The sequence below is a fragment of the Equus przewalskii genome, chromosome 18, assembly GCF_037783145.1.
Source record: "Equus przewalskii isolate Varuska chromosome 18, EquPr2, whole genome shotgun sequence".
Lineage (NCBI taxonomy): Eukaryota > Metazoa > Chordata > Mammalia > Perissodactyla > Equidae > Equus > Equus przewalskii.
In genome coordinates, this window is record NC_091848.1 from 35,596,761 (window position 1) to 35,616,375 (window position 19,615).

A 19,615-nucleotide genomic window follows, 5' to 3' on the forward strand; every position below is an offset into this window, starting at 1 on the left:
CCCCAGCATTTACAGTAGTGTGTGCCACATGGTGTACCCTTGGTAGACTTTGGAATAAATGAATGAATGACCCTCTGCTCCTTGTATCATGAACCTGAGTAGGTCTGCTAGCATTGAATTCTTTCAGAATTTTTGTTTTGTTTTGTCTAAAAATCATTATTTTTCCTTCATTTTTTTGCTGAGTATAGAATTCTTGCTTGGCAGGGTTTTTTGTTTTTCCATTTCAGCACCTTAAAAGTGTTACATTCTCTTCTTACTTGCGGAATTTCTGTTGAAAAAGCAGCTTTCAGTTTTGTTCATGATACATTTAAGACAACATTTGTTTCTTCTCTGGCTGTTTTTAAGACTATTTTTCTGTTGTCTTTGATTTTCTGCAGTTTAATTATGATGTGACTTTCTTTGTATTTGTCCTACTTGAGGTTTGCTGATCCTCTTGCATCTGTGAATTGAAAAATTCTTGGTCAGTATTTGGTTTCAGTAACACAAGTTTTTCTGTTTTCTTGGTTGATAAATACTATTCAAAGTCATAATTATTCTTTTAAATTGTTATGCCCTGCTTTTCCTAGGATACTACTGTTGTATGGTAGCATCTTTTGAAATTTTGAAGAATAATCTATGGTTCTTTAAAGTTCTGCTATTCAAAGTGTAGTCTATGAACCAGCAATATGGCATCACCTAGGATCTCATGAGAAATGCAGAACTTCAGAACCAATCACAGGATTAGAATCTGCATTTTGATAAGATCCCCAGGTGATTTCGAGAACATTACAGTTTGAGAAGCACTGCTCTAAAGTTAATCAGGCAGTTGAAGTAGCTCTCTTTTCCCAAAGGGTCTCTGAGTGAAGTAATAGTTAACCCCAGTTATTCTAACCCCAGCCAGCCCTGGCAGTCTCGTGGTTAAAATTTGGCATTCACTGCCATAACCTGGGTTTGTTTCCAGGTCAGGGAACCACATCACCACTGTTGGTTGTCACACTTTGGGCAGCTGCATGTTACTGTGATGCTGAAAGCTGTGCCACTAGTATTTCAAAAATTCCGTAAAGGTCACCCTTGGTAGATAGGTTTCAGTGGAGCTTCCAGACTGAGACAGACCAGGAAGAAGGACCTGGCCATCCACTTCCAAAAAAATTGGCCATGAAAACCCTATGAATAGCACCAGAAGTTGAGAAGATGGTGTTAAAAAACAGGGCAGGATTCTGCTCTGCCGTATACAGAGTCGCTAGGAGTCAGAATTGACTCAAGGACACTAACAACAAATTCTAACCTCATCCTACATAGGCCAAATTGAGCACTCTCAACACTAGTCTATTAAAAAAAGAGAAAGGACCCTTTTTGGAGGTGCAGTAGGCAAAGAAGAAAGTTTTGGTAACAGCTACCTTGTTCCTAGGATATGATATGCTCATGGTCTGAACATATCATGGGTATGTTTATGGCTAGTGTTAAATATGATGTTAGCAAGTCCGTTTGGACTGTGCTTTGGCTCAGCTGGGCCCCTGTCAGCATTATGCTGGAAAGGTAAAAAAGCCTTAGTTTGTCATTTTAATAAGAGCAGTAAGGATCCCACCCTGTGCAGAAACCCCAGCCTGTGTCCAGTGCTCAATCTTCTTGTGTTGTTTGGTCCCCACTTCTATTATTAGGATTGGGGCTTTCTACCCAAAATCATTATACCATTAAATCTATCTTGTTGGTATATTTCTTTCTAATAGTTGCTTTTAGAAGCCTAATTATTATTGGCTCAATTGCTTATCTTGCTTATGAAGACATTCTTTAGTAACAATAGGAACTAAACGTTCTTGAGGTTAGATAAACAGTGACCAGCGTAGGTTTATTAATTTTGCTGTCTTATCATAGGAGTTGCCAGTTGTAAACACTTGTTTATTTTCTAACATAAGATAAAGACAAGATGAACTTAAAAGACATTTTCTATAGAATCTATACCTTGATTATTGTCTCCTTACTTTTTCACAAAAGGAGAATTTTCCATGAGTATTGATTTCTCCTTTTTTTGTTTTAAAGATTTTATTTTGCCTTTTTCTCCCAAAGCCCCCTGGTACATAGTTGCGTATTTTTAGTTGTGGGTCCTTCTAGTTGTGGCATGTGGGATGCCACCTCAGCATGGCTTGATGAGCAGTGCCAGGTCTGCGCCCAGGATTCGAACTGGCAAAACCCTGGGGCTGCGGAAGCAGAGCGCGCAAACTTAACCACTTGGCCACAGGGCCAACCCAGTATTGATTTCTTCACAGCACCCTTCATGTTCTTTCCTTTTTAGGATTCTTACGGACTAAGTATCTCTTAGAAATTCAGGATGTTTACAAGTGGCTCTACCTGTTGTATGTCACTGCCTAAACCCTTCATGTGTGGGAGCCCTCCTCTTGGGCAATCCTCTTTCCCATCCCAGCGTTGCTGCTGAGGACTTGAAAATTGCATTCCAAGAACAAAAAGATTTTCCAGATCCATCCTGTTTTCCCCTCCCCCACATAAAGTATTTGTTATCCTTAAGCAGCCTTGGTTCCTTTTAGTGAGCACTGGATACAGGATTACGACCTGTCTACTGGAGCCTCGTTTTATATCGTTTCACGTGACAACTGATACCAGACAGGACAGCATCAGGACAGCTTAGGGAATTTACGTAAAGGAGCAGGAGCCTTTCAAAGTCATGAATGTGTGCCTTTTACTTTTTAGGAATCATTGCAGCGGGGCTGGGGGTGTGAAGTTTTGATCACAATATGAAAACATTTTATTAAAAGTTCTATTAAATAGTTTTAAAAATAATTTCCCCCAAGAAAATAAAGGAATAAAAATTCCAGGAGATATAGGAAGGTAGGCTAGGGAGCAAGAGTATAACTCAGTAAAGTAGCCCCTCTCCTTCTAATTTTTCAGCCTTCCTGTTTTAAGATCTGAAGAAAAAGCCAGTCCAGTGACATGGCAGGGTGCAAGCATGCCATAGGATCTTAAAGGTGTCTGTCTGCAGAAGCAATTTGGCGATGGTGTATTAGATCATGTTAAATGGTATCTCTGTAAAAATCCCTGATTTTTACTAGGATAATGGAGCTGCCTATTAATTATGTACCTATTTTTCAGCATTTAAAATAATAATTTATAGTATAATAGTGTTTTGTGTAAGTGTATTTATGCATGGGCTTTGAATGCAGAGAAATCCGGGTTTGGATTTCAGTTCAGTCACTTGCTAGCTGTGTGTAACCCTGGAGTCTGTTTCCTAACCTTCCAAAGTGGCAGTTTCCTCGTCTGTGCAATGTCTGCCTCAGAAGGAGCTTCTGTGGGTTACATGAGACTGTGGCCATATGGAGCATATGTGCTCAGCCAAAGGCAGCTTCCTCGATTTTCCCCTTCCTTTTCTTTCCCCTGCTTACTTCAGTGCCACATTTATTGATTAAAAATGTGCGCCTCAGACTCTGTTCTGGGCATGGATATAGCTTTTTGAAGTATGCGTTTTGAATCTAAAATAAACCACTTCCACTTTGTTATAAAATGTTTTTACTTTTGTCAGTCTTATTTTACATGTCATTATGGAGTCATAAAATATATAACAGGAGTAAATTGGTGCACTGTACTGCCGTGGTTCTAAACTGACGTGTCCACTCCAGTATAGAAGGTAAAGATGGCTGGCTGGTTACTGCTGGTAACTGGTATCATGTTTTCCCAGAGTTTTTTTGTTGAAGTCATTTTTTGTAGTGTATGATTTATTTTCCTTCTCAGTTGTGCTTTAAGAGTTTTACTTTGAATTTTGTGGTAATCATTTTAAGAATTTTTTTTAGACTTCTGGAGAAATTCTTTAGTTATCTTTATATTTTTTATTATTTAAAGTGAGAAGTTATCAAATAATTCTGTTTGGTGGCAAAGTTTCTGTCATTAATAATGCCTTGTATTTATAAAATACCTTTTTCCAAAGAAGAGAGTTCTCATCCCTTTTCATTATACAATTTTTACGTTTCATAATTAAGTAACTTTTGTATCATCCCAGTCCAGCTATGTTACTAACAAAACAAGAATAGAACCCAGGTCTCCAGACTGTAAAAATAGTTCTCTTGGCTAAATTACATTAGTGTTCTAAATTCGATTTAATTTTTCATTCCTCTTGTTAAATTTCTTTAGTATCTTTTCATGGCCCAGCTTTGGAAATATGTACCAAAGTTTTATCATCCTACATACATTTTTCAGCTTCCCACTCTCCTAGGATATGTGGAAAACATAACTGAAAAAAAAATGCATTTTCCAAGTCATTCAGTTTACATTATTGCTTTTCCTGAGCAAATGGTATACAAACTATATATATACATACACACACACACACACACAAATATATTTATACAAATGTATATATATAAAGCATCCTGTGTGGGCCTTCTTGCACCCTAGCTAGCATCCTTGATAGCTTTTCCAGTGAGACTTTTTTTTGGTTTATTAAGCACCCTGGTCCAAACCTTGACCGTCCCCAAGTAGGTGCCGGTCCTGGGGCCCAGCACATCCTGCTCTCCAGATGATGGACGAAGGGTGGATGGAAGGGCAGGAAGAAATACAGTGCATCGTAGTATTATAAAAACAAGACCTTTACTCTGCAATAGAAATTCACATTTCAAAAGCTGATGATGGTCAAGCTGATCTACTTTATGAAAATGCAAAAATAGTTGCTTCTTTTTTAAAACTTGGCCGTTTCTAGTAAAAATTTGTTTTCATTTTACATAGCCTTTCATTAATAAGCAAAGTATGTAATTGTTTTTGAATTGGTTCTCTTCTTTAAAATGTGCTGGAAGACACAGTTCACAGAGCACTGTTCCAAGCAGGAGAAAAAAGGGACGACTGTACCATAGTTTAAATGAAATGAAAATATCCAGTATTGCAGTGAAAAATAAAAATCCATTTGCCTAGAATTAGTTGTGCTGAAAATAGATGGATTGCTTACATTTTGGATCCTTGTCAGTAAATAATCACAAAGTTAAGTACTAATTTGAGTTCAGGGGAAGATAATCAAAAAATCTCAGGAAGTTGCTAGAAACATCTTGTTTTAAGATGTGGGGAAATGATGAAAAAAGCGTTTACATAAAATCAGTAATTAGCAATTTTACACTTCTACTGCAAAATAAAAGTTTGGGTTTTGAAGCAAAATTTGAGCATTTAAGTATAAACAGTAAGACCAAATTGCTGTCTGGTAAGGGCTTAGGAAACTTGGGGTATCGTTAGTGAGCTAGAATATACAAGATTACCAGTGTGATGTTTGAAACTGCATTAGGACTCCTGGGTTAATTGGTTTTATAGAATGACTGAACTGCAGAATAAAACGGTGGTTGGGTATCACTTTGTCTTAATCCTTTTGTTGAGTAAAATAACTTGTCATTTTTACCAGTAAGATTCTCAATTTGTTTTCACAATTACATTATGAAAAAATCATTTCGGGAAAGCTGATGAAAATCATAAATAGGGCAATGATAATACATTTGGTCATGATTTAAATTCTGTATACATTTCAGTGAGAGTGTTTACAAGAATGTTGTTTTAAACAAATGCTTATTTCGTGCAGTTACAGTAAATTTAGGCCAAGCACTTTTTAAAAGGCAAATACATGTTCAAATTAAATACTAAACTGGAAAAAGGATTCCATTATGAAAGAAGGCTGATGATACAATCTCAAGTACTGACAGAAGTTAACCCCACCATGGGAAATTATATATTCAAACTTGAAATTCTTTCATTATGCTTAAATTTTCAAAAAATTTTGCATAAAATAGCCTGAACTGAGATCTAAGTATTTTCATTTTATGGTATTTGTTGAGGATATAACATACCCAGTAATAAATTTCTGTGAAATTAAATGTAAGTAGGGGACTGGAAATAGGCTTAAACATTTCATTAGAAATCAAAAATTAAACCCCATGTGCCTAAAAATATTAGCAGTTTATTAGGAATTCTTCCCTTCCTCACCTGTACTAGGACAATACTGATATCTGTATTTCAGGTGAAACTATGCTATAAATAGAGCAAAGGACACAGACTGTGTAGGTTGGGGATATTCTGGTTATGCTAAGAAAAGAATAGCAGCAAGAACAAAAAGCTTTCTTCTTAAGCAGACATGCACCCCAAATAAATTTCTCAAGCAGTTGAGACGCTTGTTCCATCTATATAACCCAAAAATATGCATTCGTCTTTTAATGAAAAAGGAATATTTACTCTTTCAGATTTATTCATACAAGTCATACATTAATATTCACAGATATTTTTAAATGGGAAAACAAGTTGCTTCTAACAATATATTTTTCCAATAGAATGTTACTATGTTAACAAGATTTGACAGTGAGTTTATTTTAATCTAGTGATCTTAATTTCAACAGATACTTATTAACAACAAATTAAACCTCACTGCAAAGAAATTCTTCATAATATCGTGACCAGATTTTCTAATCCTAGTGAAGGCCACAATGAAGTAGCCCAGATATGCTGCCATTAAAGTTTGTCATGGGATTGTAATAAATTTGCTCAAAGTGTTCATAAAGTTCTAACTCCAAAGGTGCTATAGAGAAACATAAGAGAATGTAATCTAAAAATATGACTATATTGATCTATACTTTTTATTTTCTATCTGATTAAAACTAAGACCTGCCTCCTAATGAGCCACATTTTGGCATCTCTGTAAATGTTGCTATGTGAAAGTAAAAATGAGGAAAACAAGTTATGATAGCTTCATTTATAGCTTTCATAGAAAAATATATATTCTCTGAATTAGTTATATCAAGTGGTCATCACTCAGCATGAATTCCAATAGCATTATCAACAAAATAAGACATTAATGGATTTTCTCAGTTGCCTATTTCCAACACTCGGCTTCAGAAGTCAATTATCAACATCCTCATCGTTGAACCCCCAGGTCCTTCTAGTTTATGTTGTTTTTGACTTTTGAGGTTGTGAATTATAGGGACTGGATCTTGTTAAAGTATTTCCTTCACTCAAAAGTCAAATAGGCTCAATGGCACTTCCTCTTGAAATGTGCCTTTCTAATTTTTTTTCTCTTATTTCAGAAATAACACCATAGTCATGGTGGTCTGAATTTTTGTACTCTAACGTAGAACATGTAAAATTAGCATCAGGTTGAGATTTTGAACTTTTTTCAGTCCTTGAAGTTTTTGCTACATACCCTGTACACTTTCTGTTGTTTTCTTCCTCTAAGGAATCAAGAGATTCCTTCAAGGCCCTTGCTTTCTGAAAAGAAACAATAATCTTAGGACAGCCCATTTGTTTTTTCTTTCTGCCTCTCCGACTACTGGGCAACGGTCAAAGTCTGCTAGTCCTCTTCTGACGTCACACCAGCAGGAAGGCTGAGGGCTTCTCATTACTGCTGAGTAGAGGTGGAAGTCTAGGCTCCCCATGTAGTCTCCACTGATCCCACATGGTGAGGAGGGAGGCGCCACATGACCTTCTGGCAGGCATGAAAGTTCCGGCTCCCTGCTTGGCCTTCTTTGACACCACACCAGTGGGGACTGGAGAGGAGCCACTGAAGTGCCACGTTACAGTCCTGCAAGGTAGAAGTTTAGGCTCATCGCTCTTCCTTTGGCAGTGTGTCGGGGGGGTGGTGGGGAGGAGTGGCCATAGTTTTTCTGGGATGTTTGGCTGGGATAGAGCAGTTATTGTGTAAAAGTTTTCTGTCTTGTTAGGTTGCTCCTTTCCTGGTCCTTCAGCTAGAGAGAGCAGGCTTTTGTTGGGGCTTTTTTTTTTTTAAATCTCTGCCCATCCATGTTTCTGGGTTGCCAACTTGGAGACATCAGCTCCAAGTCTGGGAAAGAAGAGGCAGGAAGAAGTCTCCGGGAACTGATTACTATGTCATTCCTTGGATCCTGAAGTCCCTAGTCGTCTTCTTTCAACCTTTTAGAGTCTTATGTTTGTTTTTTTAGATATAATTCCAGAGTTTTAATTGTGCTTAGCAGGAGGAATAGGGAAAAGTACATCTGCTCCATCTTCCTGGAAGCAGAAGTCACTAATTGGTGTTTAAAATTATATAAATTTACTACCTTTGATAAAAAATTAAAATTAAAATGGGGCTGGCCTGTGGCTGAGTGGTTAAGTTTGCATGCTCCGCTTCGGCCGCCCAGGGTTTTGCTGGTTCAGATCCTGGGCACGGACATGGCACAGTTCATCAGGCCATGCTGAGGCAGCATCCCACATGCCACAACCAGAGGGAACTACAACTAGATTATACAACTATGTACCAGGGGGCTTTGGGGAGAAGGAGGAAAAAAAAGAAAAGAAGATTGGCAACAGATGTCAGCTCAGGTGCCAATCTTTAAAAAAATAAAATAAAACAGAAAAAAATTTTTTTTTAATTAAAATTAAAAACAATTTTAAAAAGAAAACTCACAAGTTAGGTAAAAATAACATGACTTTAGAATGAAAAGCATTAGAAAATATTCCCATTTCTGACCTCCCTAGGTTACATAATTTTATTATTAGCTAAAATAAAATAATTTTTATTGCATTCTCTGTCAGCGAAATTTTCTTGGGAATGGCATAGTGCTTGAAAACATAAAGGGAACACCTAAGTATAGAGTATATTTTAAATGTGGCAAATTTAAAGAGAAGGTTTCCAAAGTGTAACAAACTTGTGTCAGTCATCATTTAATTAATCAGTATCTTCATTTAATGGGCAACCGTTTATGTCCTTCGTCCTTCATGTTGTTAGCCTGTGGAAGCACCATGAACAGTATCATTGTGGTTTATTAAATAGTTATGAAATCAAATTCAAAATTATTACTTCTATATAATTATTTAGGGACTCAATCTTCCTTATGAATTTTACTTTTTCTTTCTTATTATTTTGCATTGAATGTGTATTTTAGAAATTTTTTTGTAGTTTGTATTTACCATTTCTTTATATGATAAAGGATATTCCTATAGTATTCTTTTAAAATTTACTTTGCTCAGTGTTAAAAATCTCTTATACAGAATATTTGTTATAATCTCAGGCCCTTTCAACATTCATAGCAGTGACTGTTCTCACAGAAAGTGATAGTACTGTATATGTGGGTATTGCATAATGGGCTTTATTTGGTGAGGATGATGTCATTGCGTGGGATGGCCTGAAGGAGTTATTAGAAGAACATAAGACTTTTGACTGCCAGCATTTCTTAATAAATGCCAAACTGTTGAAAACATTAATTTGTGTTTGGACTGGAATGAACCTAGGTTTTCCTGGCTTAGCTCTAGAGATTTTAAGAAATAAATTCTACTTTCATAATTACGTAGCTGAGTAGAATGAAATATTAAGCATTTTTCTCCCTGGGAAAGAGTAATGGAGTTAGGAAGGAAAGAAGTTAATAAACAGCTGACGTTCTTTGTTACACAGTTGTCAGACCAACTTTTGAGATTTGACATTCAAGAATACTTTGAGTTTTTGTTTCAGTAATTTATTATTTAGTTTCTGCTGAGGTGTAAGAGATGGTTATTAGAAAAGTCCATAATTTTAGAGATTTTTAAAGTACATATCACTAAAAAGAGGCACATTACGTTTATTTTCTATTTTGAGTACTAAACATTTGATTTTTTTTTTTAAAGATTGGCACCTGAGCTCTAACATCTGTTGTCAGTCTTCTTTTTTCCTTCTTCTTCTTCTCCCCAAAGCCCCCTGGTACATAGTTGTGTATTTTTAGTTGTGGGTCCCTCTGGTTGTGCTATGTGGGACGCTGCCTCAGCGTGGCCTGATAAGCGGTGCCATGTCTGCGCCCAGGATTCGAACCAGAGAAACCCTTAGTGGCCGAAGTAGAACATGCAAACTTAACCACTCAGCCACGGGGCCAGCACCTAATTTTTTTTTATTGTAAAATATACATAACAGAATTTACCATTTTAACGTGTATAGTTCAGTGACATTAAGTACATTCACATTGTTGTGCAACCATCACCACTATACCCGTTTCCAGAACGGTTTCATCATCCCAGATTGAAACTGTATCCATTAAACAATAACTTTCCATTGTCTCCTCTTCCCAGCCCCTGGTAACCATTCCACTTTCTGTCGCTATGAATTTCACTCTTCTAGGTACCTCATGTGAGTGGAATCATTCAATATTTGCCCTTTTGTGTCTGGCCTGTTTCACTTAGCACAATGTTTTCAAGGTTCACCCATGTTGCAGCATGTATCAGAATGTCATTGCTTTTTAAGGCTGAATATTATTCTGTCATATGCATATACCACATTTTGTATATCCGTTCTTTTGTTAATGGACATTTGGGTTGTTTCCACCTTTTGTCTGTTGTGAGTAATACTGCTATAAATATTGGTGTACAAATACCTGTTCGAGTTCCTGCTTTCAGTTCTTTTGGGTGTATATTCAGTATAATTGCTGGATCATAAACATAGCTTTATGTCTGATTTTTTGAAGAACCACCCTACTGTTTTCTACAGCAGCTGTACCATTTTCCGTTCTCACTGGCAATGCACAAGGGTTCCAGTTAATCCACATCCTTACCAACACTTGTTATTTTCTGGCTTTCAAAAAAAATAATAGTCATCCTAATTGATGTGAAGTGATATCTTATTGTAGTTTTGACTTGCATTTCCTTAATGATTAGTGATGTTGAGTGTCTTTTCATGTGCTTATTGGCCATCTGTACATCACCTTTGGAAAAATGTCTATTCAAGTCCTTTGCCCATTTTTTAATTGGGTTGTTTGGGTTTTTGTTGTTGAGTTTTTAAAAATATATATTCTGGATATCAATCCGTCATCAGATTACCCATCTTATTTTCAATTCATGCTGCAGAGGGTTGGTGGTGGCGTGGGTCTCATCTGACCTGGTCTGTAGATATGTCTCCTACATTTCCTCTACTACTAAGGATCCTTTCTTATGGTTCCCTTTATGGAGTTCACATTTAAAAATTAATTAATTAATTACCTACAATATAAACTTTGTTTATTCAGAAATAATTTTCCAATTTTTAATAAAATCATAAAATAGCTAACTAGAGATTTGATCAACATGAAATAGCCAGTGTTAGCACACTGAGTTAACCTAATTCTAGAAAATAAACTCGATCTTTTAATGTCAGGTATTATGTTAGATGCTAAAGACACAAAGCTGTTTGTCTTAAGGAAGTTAAAATCTAACGAAGAATGAAGAATTACAGTACCGTGTGATAATTACTACAGTGGAGTAATAGAGACACAGTTGGAGAATCCTTGAAGGGTCTAGACAAGCCAAGGAAAGTATAATGAGATTATGCTTGAGATGGCTCCTGAACAAGGGCAGGAGTTTACCAGAGTATCAAGACTGAGGAGAGCCCCAACACCCATTTATGATAAAAACCCTCAGTAAAATGGGTATCGAAGGAAAGTACCTCAACATAATAAAGGCCATATATGATAGACCCACAGCCAACATCATACTCAATGGACAAAAGCTGAAAGCCATCCCTCTGAGGACAGGAACAAGACAAGGGTGCCCACTTTCACCACTCCTATTCAACATAGTACTGGAGGTGCTGGCCAGAGCAATTCGGCAGGAAAAAGAAATAAAAGGAATCCAAATAGGTAACGAAGAAGTAAAACTCTCGTTGTTTGCAGACGACATGATCTTATACATAGAAAACCCCAAAGAATCCACAGAAAAACTATTAGAAATAATCAACAACTACAGCAAAGTAGCAGGGTATAAAATTAACGTGCATAAATCAGTAGCATTTCTATACACTAACAATAAACTAACAGAAAAAGAACTCAAGAACTCTATCCCATTCACAATCGCAACGAAAAGAATAAAATACCTTGGGATAAACTTAACCAAGGAAGTGAAGGATCTATACAATGAAAACTACAAGACTTTCTTGAAAGAAATAGGCGATGACATAAAGAGATGGAAAAACATTCCTTGTACATGGATTGGAAGAATAAACATAGTTAAAATGTCCATACTACCTAAAGCAATATACAGATTCAATGCTATCCCAATCAGAATCCCAAGAACATTCTTCACAGAAATTGAACAAACAATCCTAAAATTCATATGGGGGAACAAAAGACCGCGAATTGCTAAAGCAATCCTGAGCAAGAAAAACAAAGCCGGCGGAATCACAATCCCCGATTTCAAAACATACTACAAAGCTACAGTGATCAAAACAGCATGGTACTGGTACAAAAACAGGTCCACAGATCAATGGAACAGAATTGAAAGCCCAGAGATAAAACCACACATCTATGGACAGCTAATCTTCGACAAAGGAGCAGAGGGCCTACAATGGAGAAAAGAAAGTCTCTTCAACAAATGGTGCTGGGAAAACTGGACGGCCACATGCAAAAGATTGAAAATTGACCATTCTTTTTCACCACACACCAAAATAAACTCAAAATGGATCAAAGACCTAAAGATTAGGCCTGAGACAATAAGTCTTTTGGAAGAGAATATAGGCAGTACACTCTTTGACATCAGTTTCAAAAGAATCTTTTCGGACACTGTAACTCCTCAGTTGAGGGAAACAATAGAAAGAATAAACAAATGGGACTTCATCAGACTAAAGAGCTTCTTCAAGGCAAGGGAAAACAGAATTGAAACAAAAAAACAGCTCACTAATTGGGAAAAAATATTTACAAGCCACTTATCCGACAAAGGGTTAATCTCCATAATATACAAAGAACTCACACTGCTTAACAACAAAAAAACAAACAACCCGATCAAAAAATGGGCAGAGGAGATGAACAGACATTTCTCAAAAGAAGATATGAATATGGCCAATAGACACATGAAAAGATGTTCATCATCGCTAATCATCAGGGAAATGCAAATCAAAACTACACTAAGATATCACCTTACCCCCGTTAGATTGGCAAAAACATCCAAAACCAAGAACGACAAATGTTGGAGAGGTTGTGGAGAAAGAGGTACCCTCATACACTGTTGGTGGGAATGCAAACTGGTACAGCCACTATGGAAAACAGTATGGAGATTTCTCAAAAAGTTAAAAATAGAAATACCCTATGACCCAGCCATCCCATTACTGGGTATCTATCCTAAGAACCTGATAACAGATATCTCAAGAGTCCGTTGCACCCCTATGTTCATCGCAGCATTATTTACAATAGCCAAGACGTGGAACCAGCCTACATGCCCAGAAACTGATGATTGGATAAAGAAGATGTGGTATATATACACAATGGAATACTACTCAGCCATAAAAAAAGACGAAATTGGCCCATTCACAACAACGTGGATGGACCTCGAGGGCATTATGTTAAGCGAAATAAGTCAGTCAGAGAAAGACGAACTCTATATGACTCCACTCATAGGTGGAAATTAGTATATTGAGAAGGAGATCTGATCGGTGGTTACCAGGGAAAAGGGGGGGTGGGGGGAGGGTACAGAGGGGGAAGTGGTGTACCCACAACATGATTAACAAAAATGTACAACTGAAATCTCACAAGCTTGTAATCTATCATAACATTAATAAAAAAAAAATAAAAAAAAAAATAAAAAAAAAAAAGACTGAGGAGAGCCCAAGCTTGTGTTACTTCCTTTGAGATGGTCCCTGGGGTTCAGTATCACTGGTATACATGCCTGAAAAGCTGGGAGGGAGGGAGAGCCAGCCCCTGTGAATGAGAGAAAGAAATTAAGAACACCGGGAGCTGAGCAAACACCCTAAAAATACTGTAGATATACATTTATGATAATCAGTATACAGTAGCTGAAACATCTATTTTTTAAATGAGGGATTTGGGAAAGGGATCCCTTGGTCTCTTGTGCTTAGGTCCCTGTGTGCTTTAGGTAACCTGCTCACGCATAAGAGCTGGAAACGCTCGGAAGAACTCTATATAGAACTGAGTAAGTTCAAGCTGACCTGTTGTGGTGTGGAACCCTTGTTTAAATTCAAAATATTTGCATTAATTGGTTCAACTGAATTTAACTTATTTTGATTGTGATTCAGATAAGTGGTTCCTTTTAACAGCTATGTCACCATAGTATTTCTCCTGGTAGCTTACAGGAGAAGAGGGAGAACAGAGGGGTAGAGGAGGGTGTGAATTAGATCTGGTGGTCAAAGGAAGCAATCTCAGGCGTCTTGCTATAAAAGTCAGACGCTGGTCTGAGAAAAAGGAAGGTTGCTTCCGGCAGCTCTAGGAACAGTCGAGAATAGTGATTATAACTGTTTGCATCTGAAGGAAGGGGTGAAATTGAGCAGACGTCTCTAAGAGCAAAGAAAGAATTTGTTGAACTAAACATTGAAACACTACTTAGATATCTATAATTGTTTTAAGAGATTTAAGTTATTAAGTTATTTAAGTTTAAAAAGTTTTTGTGTTATAAAGAATTAGGGTTTTTCCTTTTCTTTTTTGCTACCTTATGAGAAGTGCGCAATAGGATGTTAATAAAATAATTATATATTTTTTCTGAACCTTCTGACCTTCACAGTCTCAAACAGAAATACAAAGTTAGAGAATTAGCTAGGAGGAAAATACCATGTCAATTAAGTAAAGGTTTCTCAAATGCTTTTTTCAGGCTTAAGAAGCCACATTGCTATTAATGTCTTTGAGCTTCATAATTGTCCCCTAAAAGTAGGAATCAACCACTCCTGATTTATAAAATCATAGTTACCGAACAGTTGATGGGAGAGAGAGAATTAGGAAAAAGTACCTCTTAGCATGCTTCTTATCTGTAAAAAAAAAAAAAAACGTAGGGGGGGAATAATTGAAAGCATCCCACTAAAAGTACTATGGAGGGAGATTTTGAAATGTTCCAAAGATTAAGATTAAGATGGTAACAAATGGTAGAGCTAGGATCTGGCTATATCATGTCTCACTTAAGATAATAGTTTTTCTCTAAATTGTATTGTTTCAGGGTATGGTTTTGAAAACTTTATTGGCACAGTATGTAGTGAGCAGTATTTCAAGATGAAAGAAAATATTGTAAGAATTGGATCACAGTTAAGGATGGTCTATATAGACTCTAAAATTTGGTTAATTTTCCAAATATTATGTGAAACTAGAGTCCGTTCTAGGCAGAAATTCATGTTCTTTCCTGTGTGAGCAAAGAGGATCTTTTAAGTTCGTTGATGTCTTTTGCTTTCTCTGCATCATTTGAAAAGGTAAAGTATGTAATGTATTTGAATGCTATCTAAAAATAAGTGTGGGGAGAAAAATTAGAAAATTGCAGGAATAGATATGTGTGTGTGTAAATGTATGCACACTCTGTCTTATAATTAAGATTTAAGATTAAGACTTAGTGATCTTTGTTGTCCTGTATTTCTTAACTTCAACTAACATGTTGCCACATGTAACATGTAACAGATAGCCACATGTATTTATGGTTATTGAAATCCGTTAGGTACCCTTTCTACCTGTCACGTTACTGCAGGTTATATGTGGTTTCTTAATTGTTGTGCCAGAGTAGACTGGGGTAGGGTACCCTTTTCTCCAGCCTTCAGTGACATTTTTTTCACTGCCCCGCAGCCTCCACTAAAGGCTCCATTAGCTAAGCTCTACAGAGCTTAGTGGCCTGCAAAAAAACCAACAGTCATTTACTCTGAAACTTCCCTCAAGATCGGTGGCTTTCCTTTCTGTCCTCCATCCTACTCCCCCAAATCTAACTTGCCACATAAGTTTCTGTTACACATGGGAAATAGCTGATTCCAGAACTGGGGCATGGAAGTTGCAAGATAAGCCTGGAATATCTTTTTTTGTGCCAGTATATAAGGGAAATGCTCAAAAAAGAAATGAAGATGGCATATCAGAAAGATACAGGAGCCAGCCTAAAGGGGAGTTCTCGTAATCAAATCTGGATCATAGTGGATTATAAACCACTGAGTAAAATGAAAATCCATGAGTCCATGCAGCAAATAGATCAATAAATCAATGTATTTGTATTTTTTAAAATAGAAAGGAGAATATAAATTAAAAACATTTTATACTTCAGAATGGAAAAAAAGATACAGTGTCATTACTTTATATAGCTAATGCACTCTTTTTTTTATGGTTATCTCAGCTTTTTTTTTTAAATTATAAAATATCTATAGTTTGATACACATAATAGTTTAAAACCTCATGGTTGGATTTGATTCATTTCATATAAATACTTGTTTGGAAATAAATTATTTTCAATCTAGGTTATGTAGTATTTCTTAAAACAAAGAAATCATAAAGGTAAAATTGTGATGCCCTGAAACCTTTTTCGTTGAAATATTTCTTTTAGTTAATTGAAACTTCCATGTTGTATCCCTTAGCCAAAAATTATCTCATATTTTTATCAGGCCAAAATAGGCTTTTTCTGCTTTGCTCAACTGAGTGATGCAATCCAAGGGCTGTTCCAAAGAGTGGTATAGTTGTTGGCTCATATCACTAGCATTAGAAGAAAAAATGGCTGGTGCAAGACCAAGGCCATGTTCAGGATATGATGCATAGAAGTAACTTTATAGCTTCATTGCAAAGTTATTTATTATCCAGTTGCGGTTTTTTACAGTACTTGACAAATCTCAGTTGAGCTTGCAGTCTGGAAAACAACCTAGAATTGACTACAGTGACACAGAGGTGGAAACTTAGGAGGCTTGTGTGACAAGAACTAGTCTCATCTGTTTGTGTAAAATCAAAAGGTTACTCTAGTAACACAAAGATACGGTAAACTCTGTGCTTATTTAACCTCATAAGGAAACTGTTTTAAACATTTTAATGGAAATCTTTAAATAAATATTTTCTACTTTTTTTTTTTGCCTTTTAAAAGTAGTCTACTGAATGCAATATTACTTATTTTTGGTGACCAAAGATCATACATTATTGTATTTCACTCTGTTTTATTGCATAGTACAATACCCTATAATTGGGGGGATTTTGTTATTTGTTTTTTCTGTGTTGTTGTCAACCTTATGAAGCTGGCTTTTTGTGTGCCTCTTTGCATTTTATGGTATATGAAGTAATTTCCCCTGCATTATTTGATTTGATTCTTAGAACAATCCTAAGATGTAACAGAGGAGATGAAGAGAAATTGTTAGATTCAAGATATATTTGGACTAAGAAATGGACGGTGTTTGTTGATAAGATTAGATTAGGAAAAAGAGAAAGGCGTCAAGATGATTCCAGAATTCTAATTTAAGCAACTGGATGGACAAAAACATCATGTAAATATGGGAAGAGGAATATATTTGCAAATATATAGCATTTCAATGGCATTGTTGTGTAAAGTTTGTCCTCACAAGCTAAGAAATCTTTTTTCTCTCTGTGGAAAAACATGAGGTAATTTTGAAGCACTCAGTTTACATACAAACTCAGGTCACTACCCCCAAATGAGAATTTCCTACATCAGTTTAGTCTCCAAGTCAGATGTGGTTAAATTTTGTATCTGTCTTTATTTCTTTAGTTTGAACTTTGATGATTAATGAAATTGGAAGTATAAGTCAGTCGTCTAGCTAAGCACTTTACTGTTTTGAACACAATTGAGATTCAAATAGTAAGAAAGAAGAAAAGAGCATAGATATTCAAAAGGCAATGAACTACAACTGTCACAAATAACATGACCCTTTAAAAATCAAAATACTCTGGGTAATTATGTTAAATATGAGTGTTTTAATTAAAAGATAAAGATCGCCAGACAATAAAAAGAAAGCAGAATCTATCTATGTGCTATTTATAAGAAACACATTCAAAACATAATGATCCAGAAAGGTTGAAATTAGAGAATAGAAAAAGATATTCTGTAGAAATATTGACTGCGTTAGTTTTCTGTGCTGTATTACAAATTATCACAAACTTAGCAGTTTAAAGAATTTCCTGGTTTTTTTAGATCAGGAGTCCAGGCACAGCTTCGTTAGGTCTGCTATAGGCTTCAGTCAAGGTGTTGACCATGGCTGAGTTCTCATCTGGAGGCTTGGCTGGGCAAGGATTTGCTTCCAAGCTCCCTCAAGTTGTTGGCAGAATTTATTTCCTTGCAACTATAGAATTCATAGCAGCTTGCCTCTTCAAAGTTGGCAACAGAGAGAGACAGACGGATTGACTGAAAGATAGACAAACATAACCACAGGAATGACATCACATCACCTTGGCATATTCTATTGGTTAGAAGCAAATCTAACCAATAGAAATATATTGGGTACTTCTGAAGTCCCACCCACACTTAAGTGGAGGAGAGGGTATTATACAAGACGTGAACAGGGATCATGGCAGTCACAGTAAAGTGAGTCTATGGAATCAAGAGATTTCAAAGCAAATAACAGTACTAGGAATAAAAGAGATGACTTTACAAATTATAAAAAGTTTGATTTACCAGGAAGGTTTAATAATTTAAAATTTTCTAGTGTTAAAAAACTAAATTCAACCGAATAAATCTGACGATCTCATTGGCATTATTAAATCATTTATGAATTGGGCAGCATCTCATCTAGCAAACAGAGATACTGTGAGGAGTTATACAAAATGGAAGGTTTGTTTTTTGTTTTTTTAATATTGGCACCTGAGCTGACATCTGTTGCCAATCTTCTTTTTTTTTCTTCTCCTTTTCCCCAAAACCCCCCAGTACATAGTTGTATATTCTAGTTGTAGGTCCTTCTGGCTCCGCTATGTGGGATGCCGCCTCAGCATGGCTTGATGAGCAGTGCTAGGTCTGTGCCCACAATCTGAACTGGCGAAACTCTGGCTGGCGAAGTGAAGTGCGTGAACCTAACCACTCGGCCACAGGGCTGGCCCCCCAAAATGGAAGATTTTTATAAGAAGGAGGGTGGGGCAAGGAAGTTCTTACCAAAGGAAAAGAAAGACTTATTTTGGGCCGGGACATCTTCTCTTTGGGGGAAAGGGAATGGCCGGGGTTTTATCATGCTTATTGCCTCTTCTTCCTCTGGGGGGATGGAGAGGGCCCACAAGACGGATTACCTGTGCCCCAGAGGGGAAACTTAGTTCCAGCATATTCTACAGGTTGCTTCCACTATTTTGGTATTAACTCTCATTCAGGGTGCTCTAGCAGCTTGACCTGAGCTCCAAGGATGAGGCAGAACATGAATTGGCAAAGACAAATAATTCGCTTAAAGGAAGCCCAGCAGTCAGAGAGAGAATGAACAAGGATTAGATCTGGAACAAGTGACTTCAGGGAAATAGAACTATTGGAAGAGATGGATGACAAGTTTAGTGAGCAAAACAAAGTGAGATTCTCAAGAGAAAAAAAGTGACGGGCTTCTAATCAAAGCATAAAAGAATTAAAACAAAAAGTGAGGGGAGAAAGACTTTCTATATATTAATTTGTGAAGAGGATGATAATTGTTGAGACTCAAAGTCCTGGTCTGGAACATTAAGTAGAAGAGTATATCAAAACAGAAAAAAATACGAAGAAAGAGAAAGCCCAAATGGAGGAGATGTAACAACTAAAGATAAAATAGAGGAGAATTTCTGTGGCTTAAAGAGGGGTTGAAAGAGCCCACTGAGTTCCAGACCAGAGTGTTGAGGGTGGTGGGGAGAGAAAGAACAAACTACTTAAAAAGGAAAATTAATCAGATACCTGCTGGACTAAGTGTGACACTGGAAATTAGAAGGTAGTAAAATAACACCTACAGATTACTAAGGAAAGAACTTTGCCTGTACCTAGCCAAAATACCATTCACTTGCTATGGTGAAAGCAAGATGTTTGCAGATATGTAGGAATTCAGTTTCTCCATCCAGGG

The 19,615-nt window shown here is 36.6% G+C and overlaps 1 protein-coding gene across 31 annotated transcripts in view; it reads left to right on the forward strand.

The window, feature by feature from the left end:
• LRCH3 (leucine rich repeats and calponin homology domain containing 3) overlaps positions 1 to 19,615 on the forward strand; it is a 111,707-nt gene that overhangs the window by 13,427 nt on the left and 78,665 nt on the right. For 5 of the 31 annotated variants that reach the window (XM_070583602.1, XM_070583616.1, XM_070583620.1 and 2 more), the window contains exon 1: positions 7,316 to 7,529. The exons of 24 other annotated variants lie outside the window; for them this stretch is intronic. In XM_070583602.1, coding sequence (XP_070439703.1) covers positions 7,397 to 7,529 — 133 coding nt within the window. In that variant the 5' untranslated portion in view covers positions 7,316 to 7,396. Of the gene's footprint in view, positions 1 to 7,297; positions 7,530 to 19,615 lie in introns of those variants that run through there. 2 more of the 31 variants (XM_070583615.1, XM_070583622.1) reach the window with 2 other exon arrangements.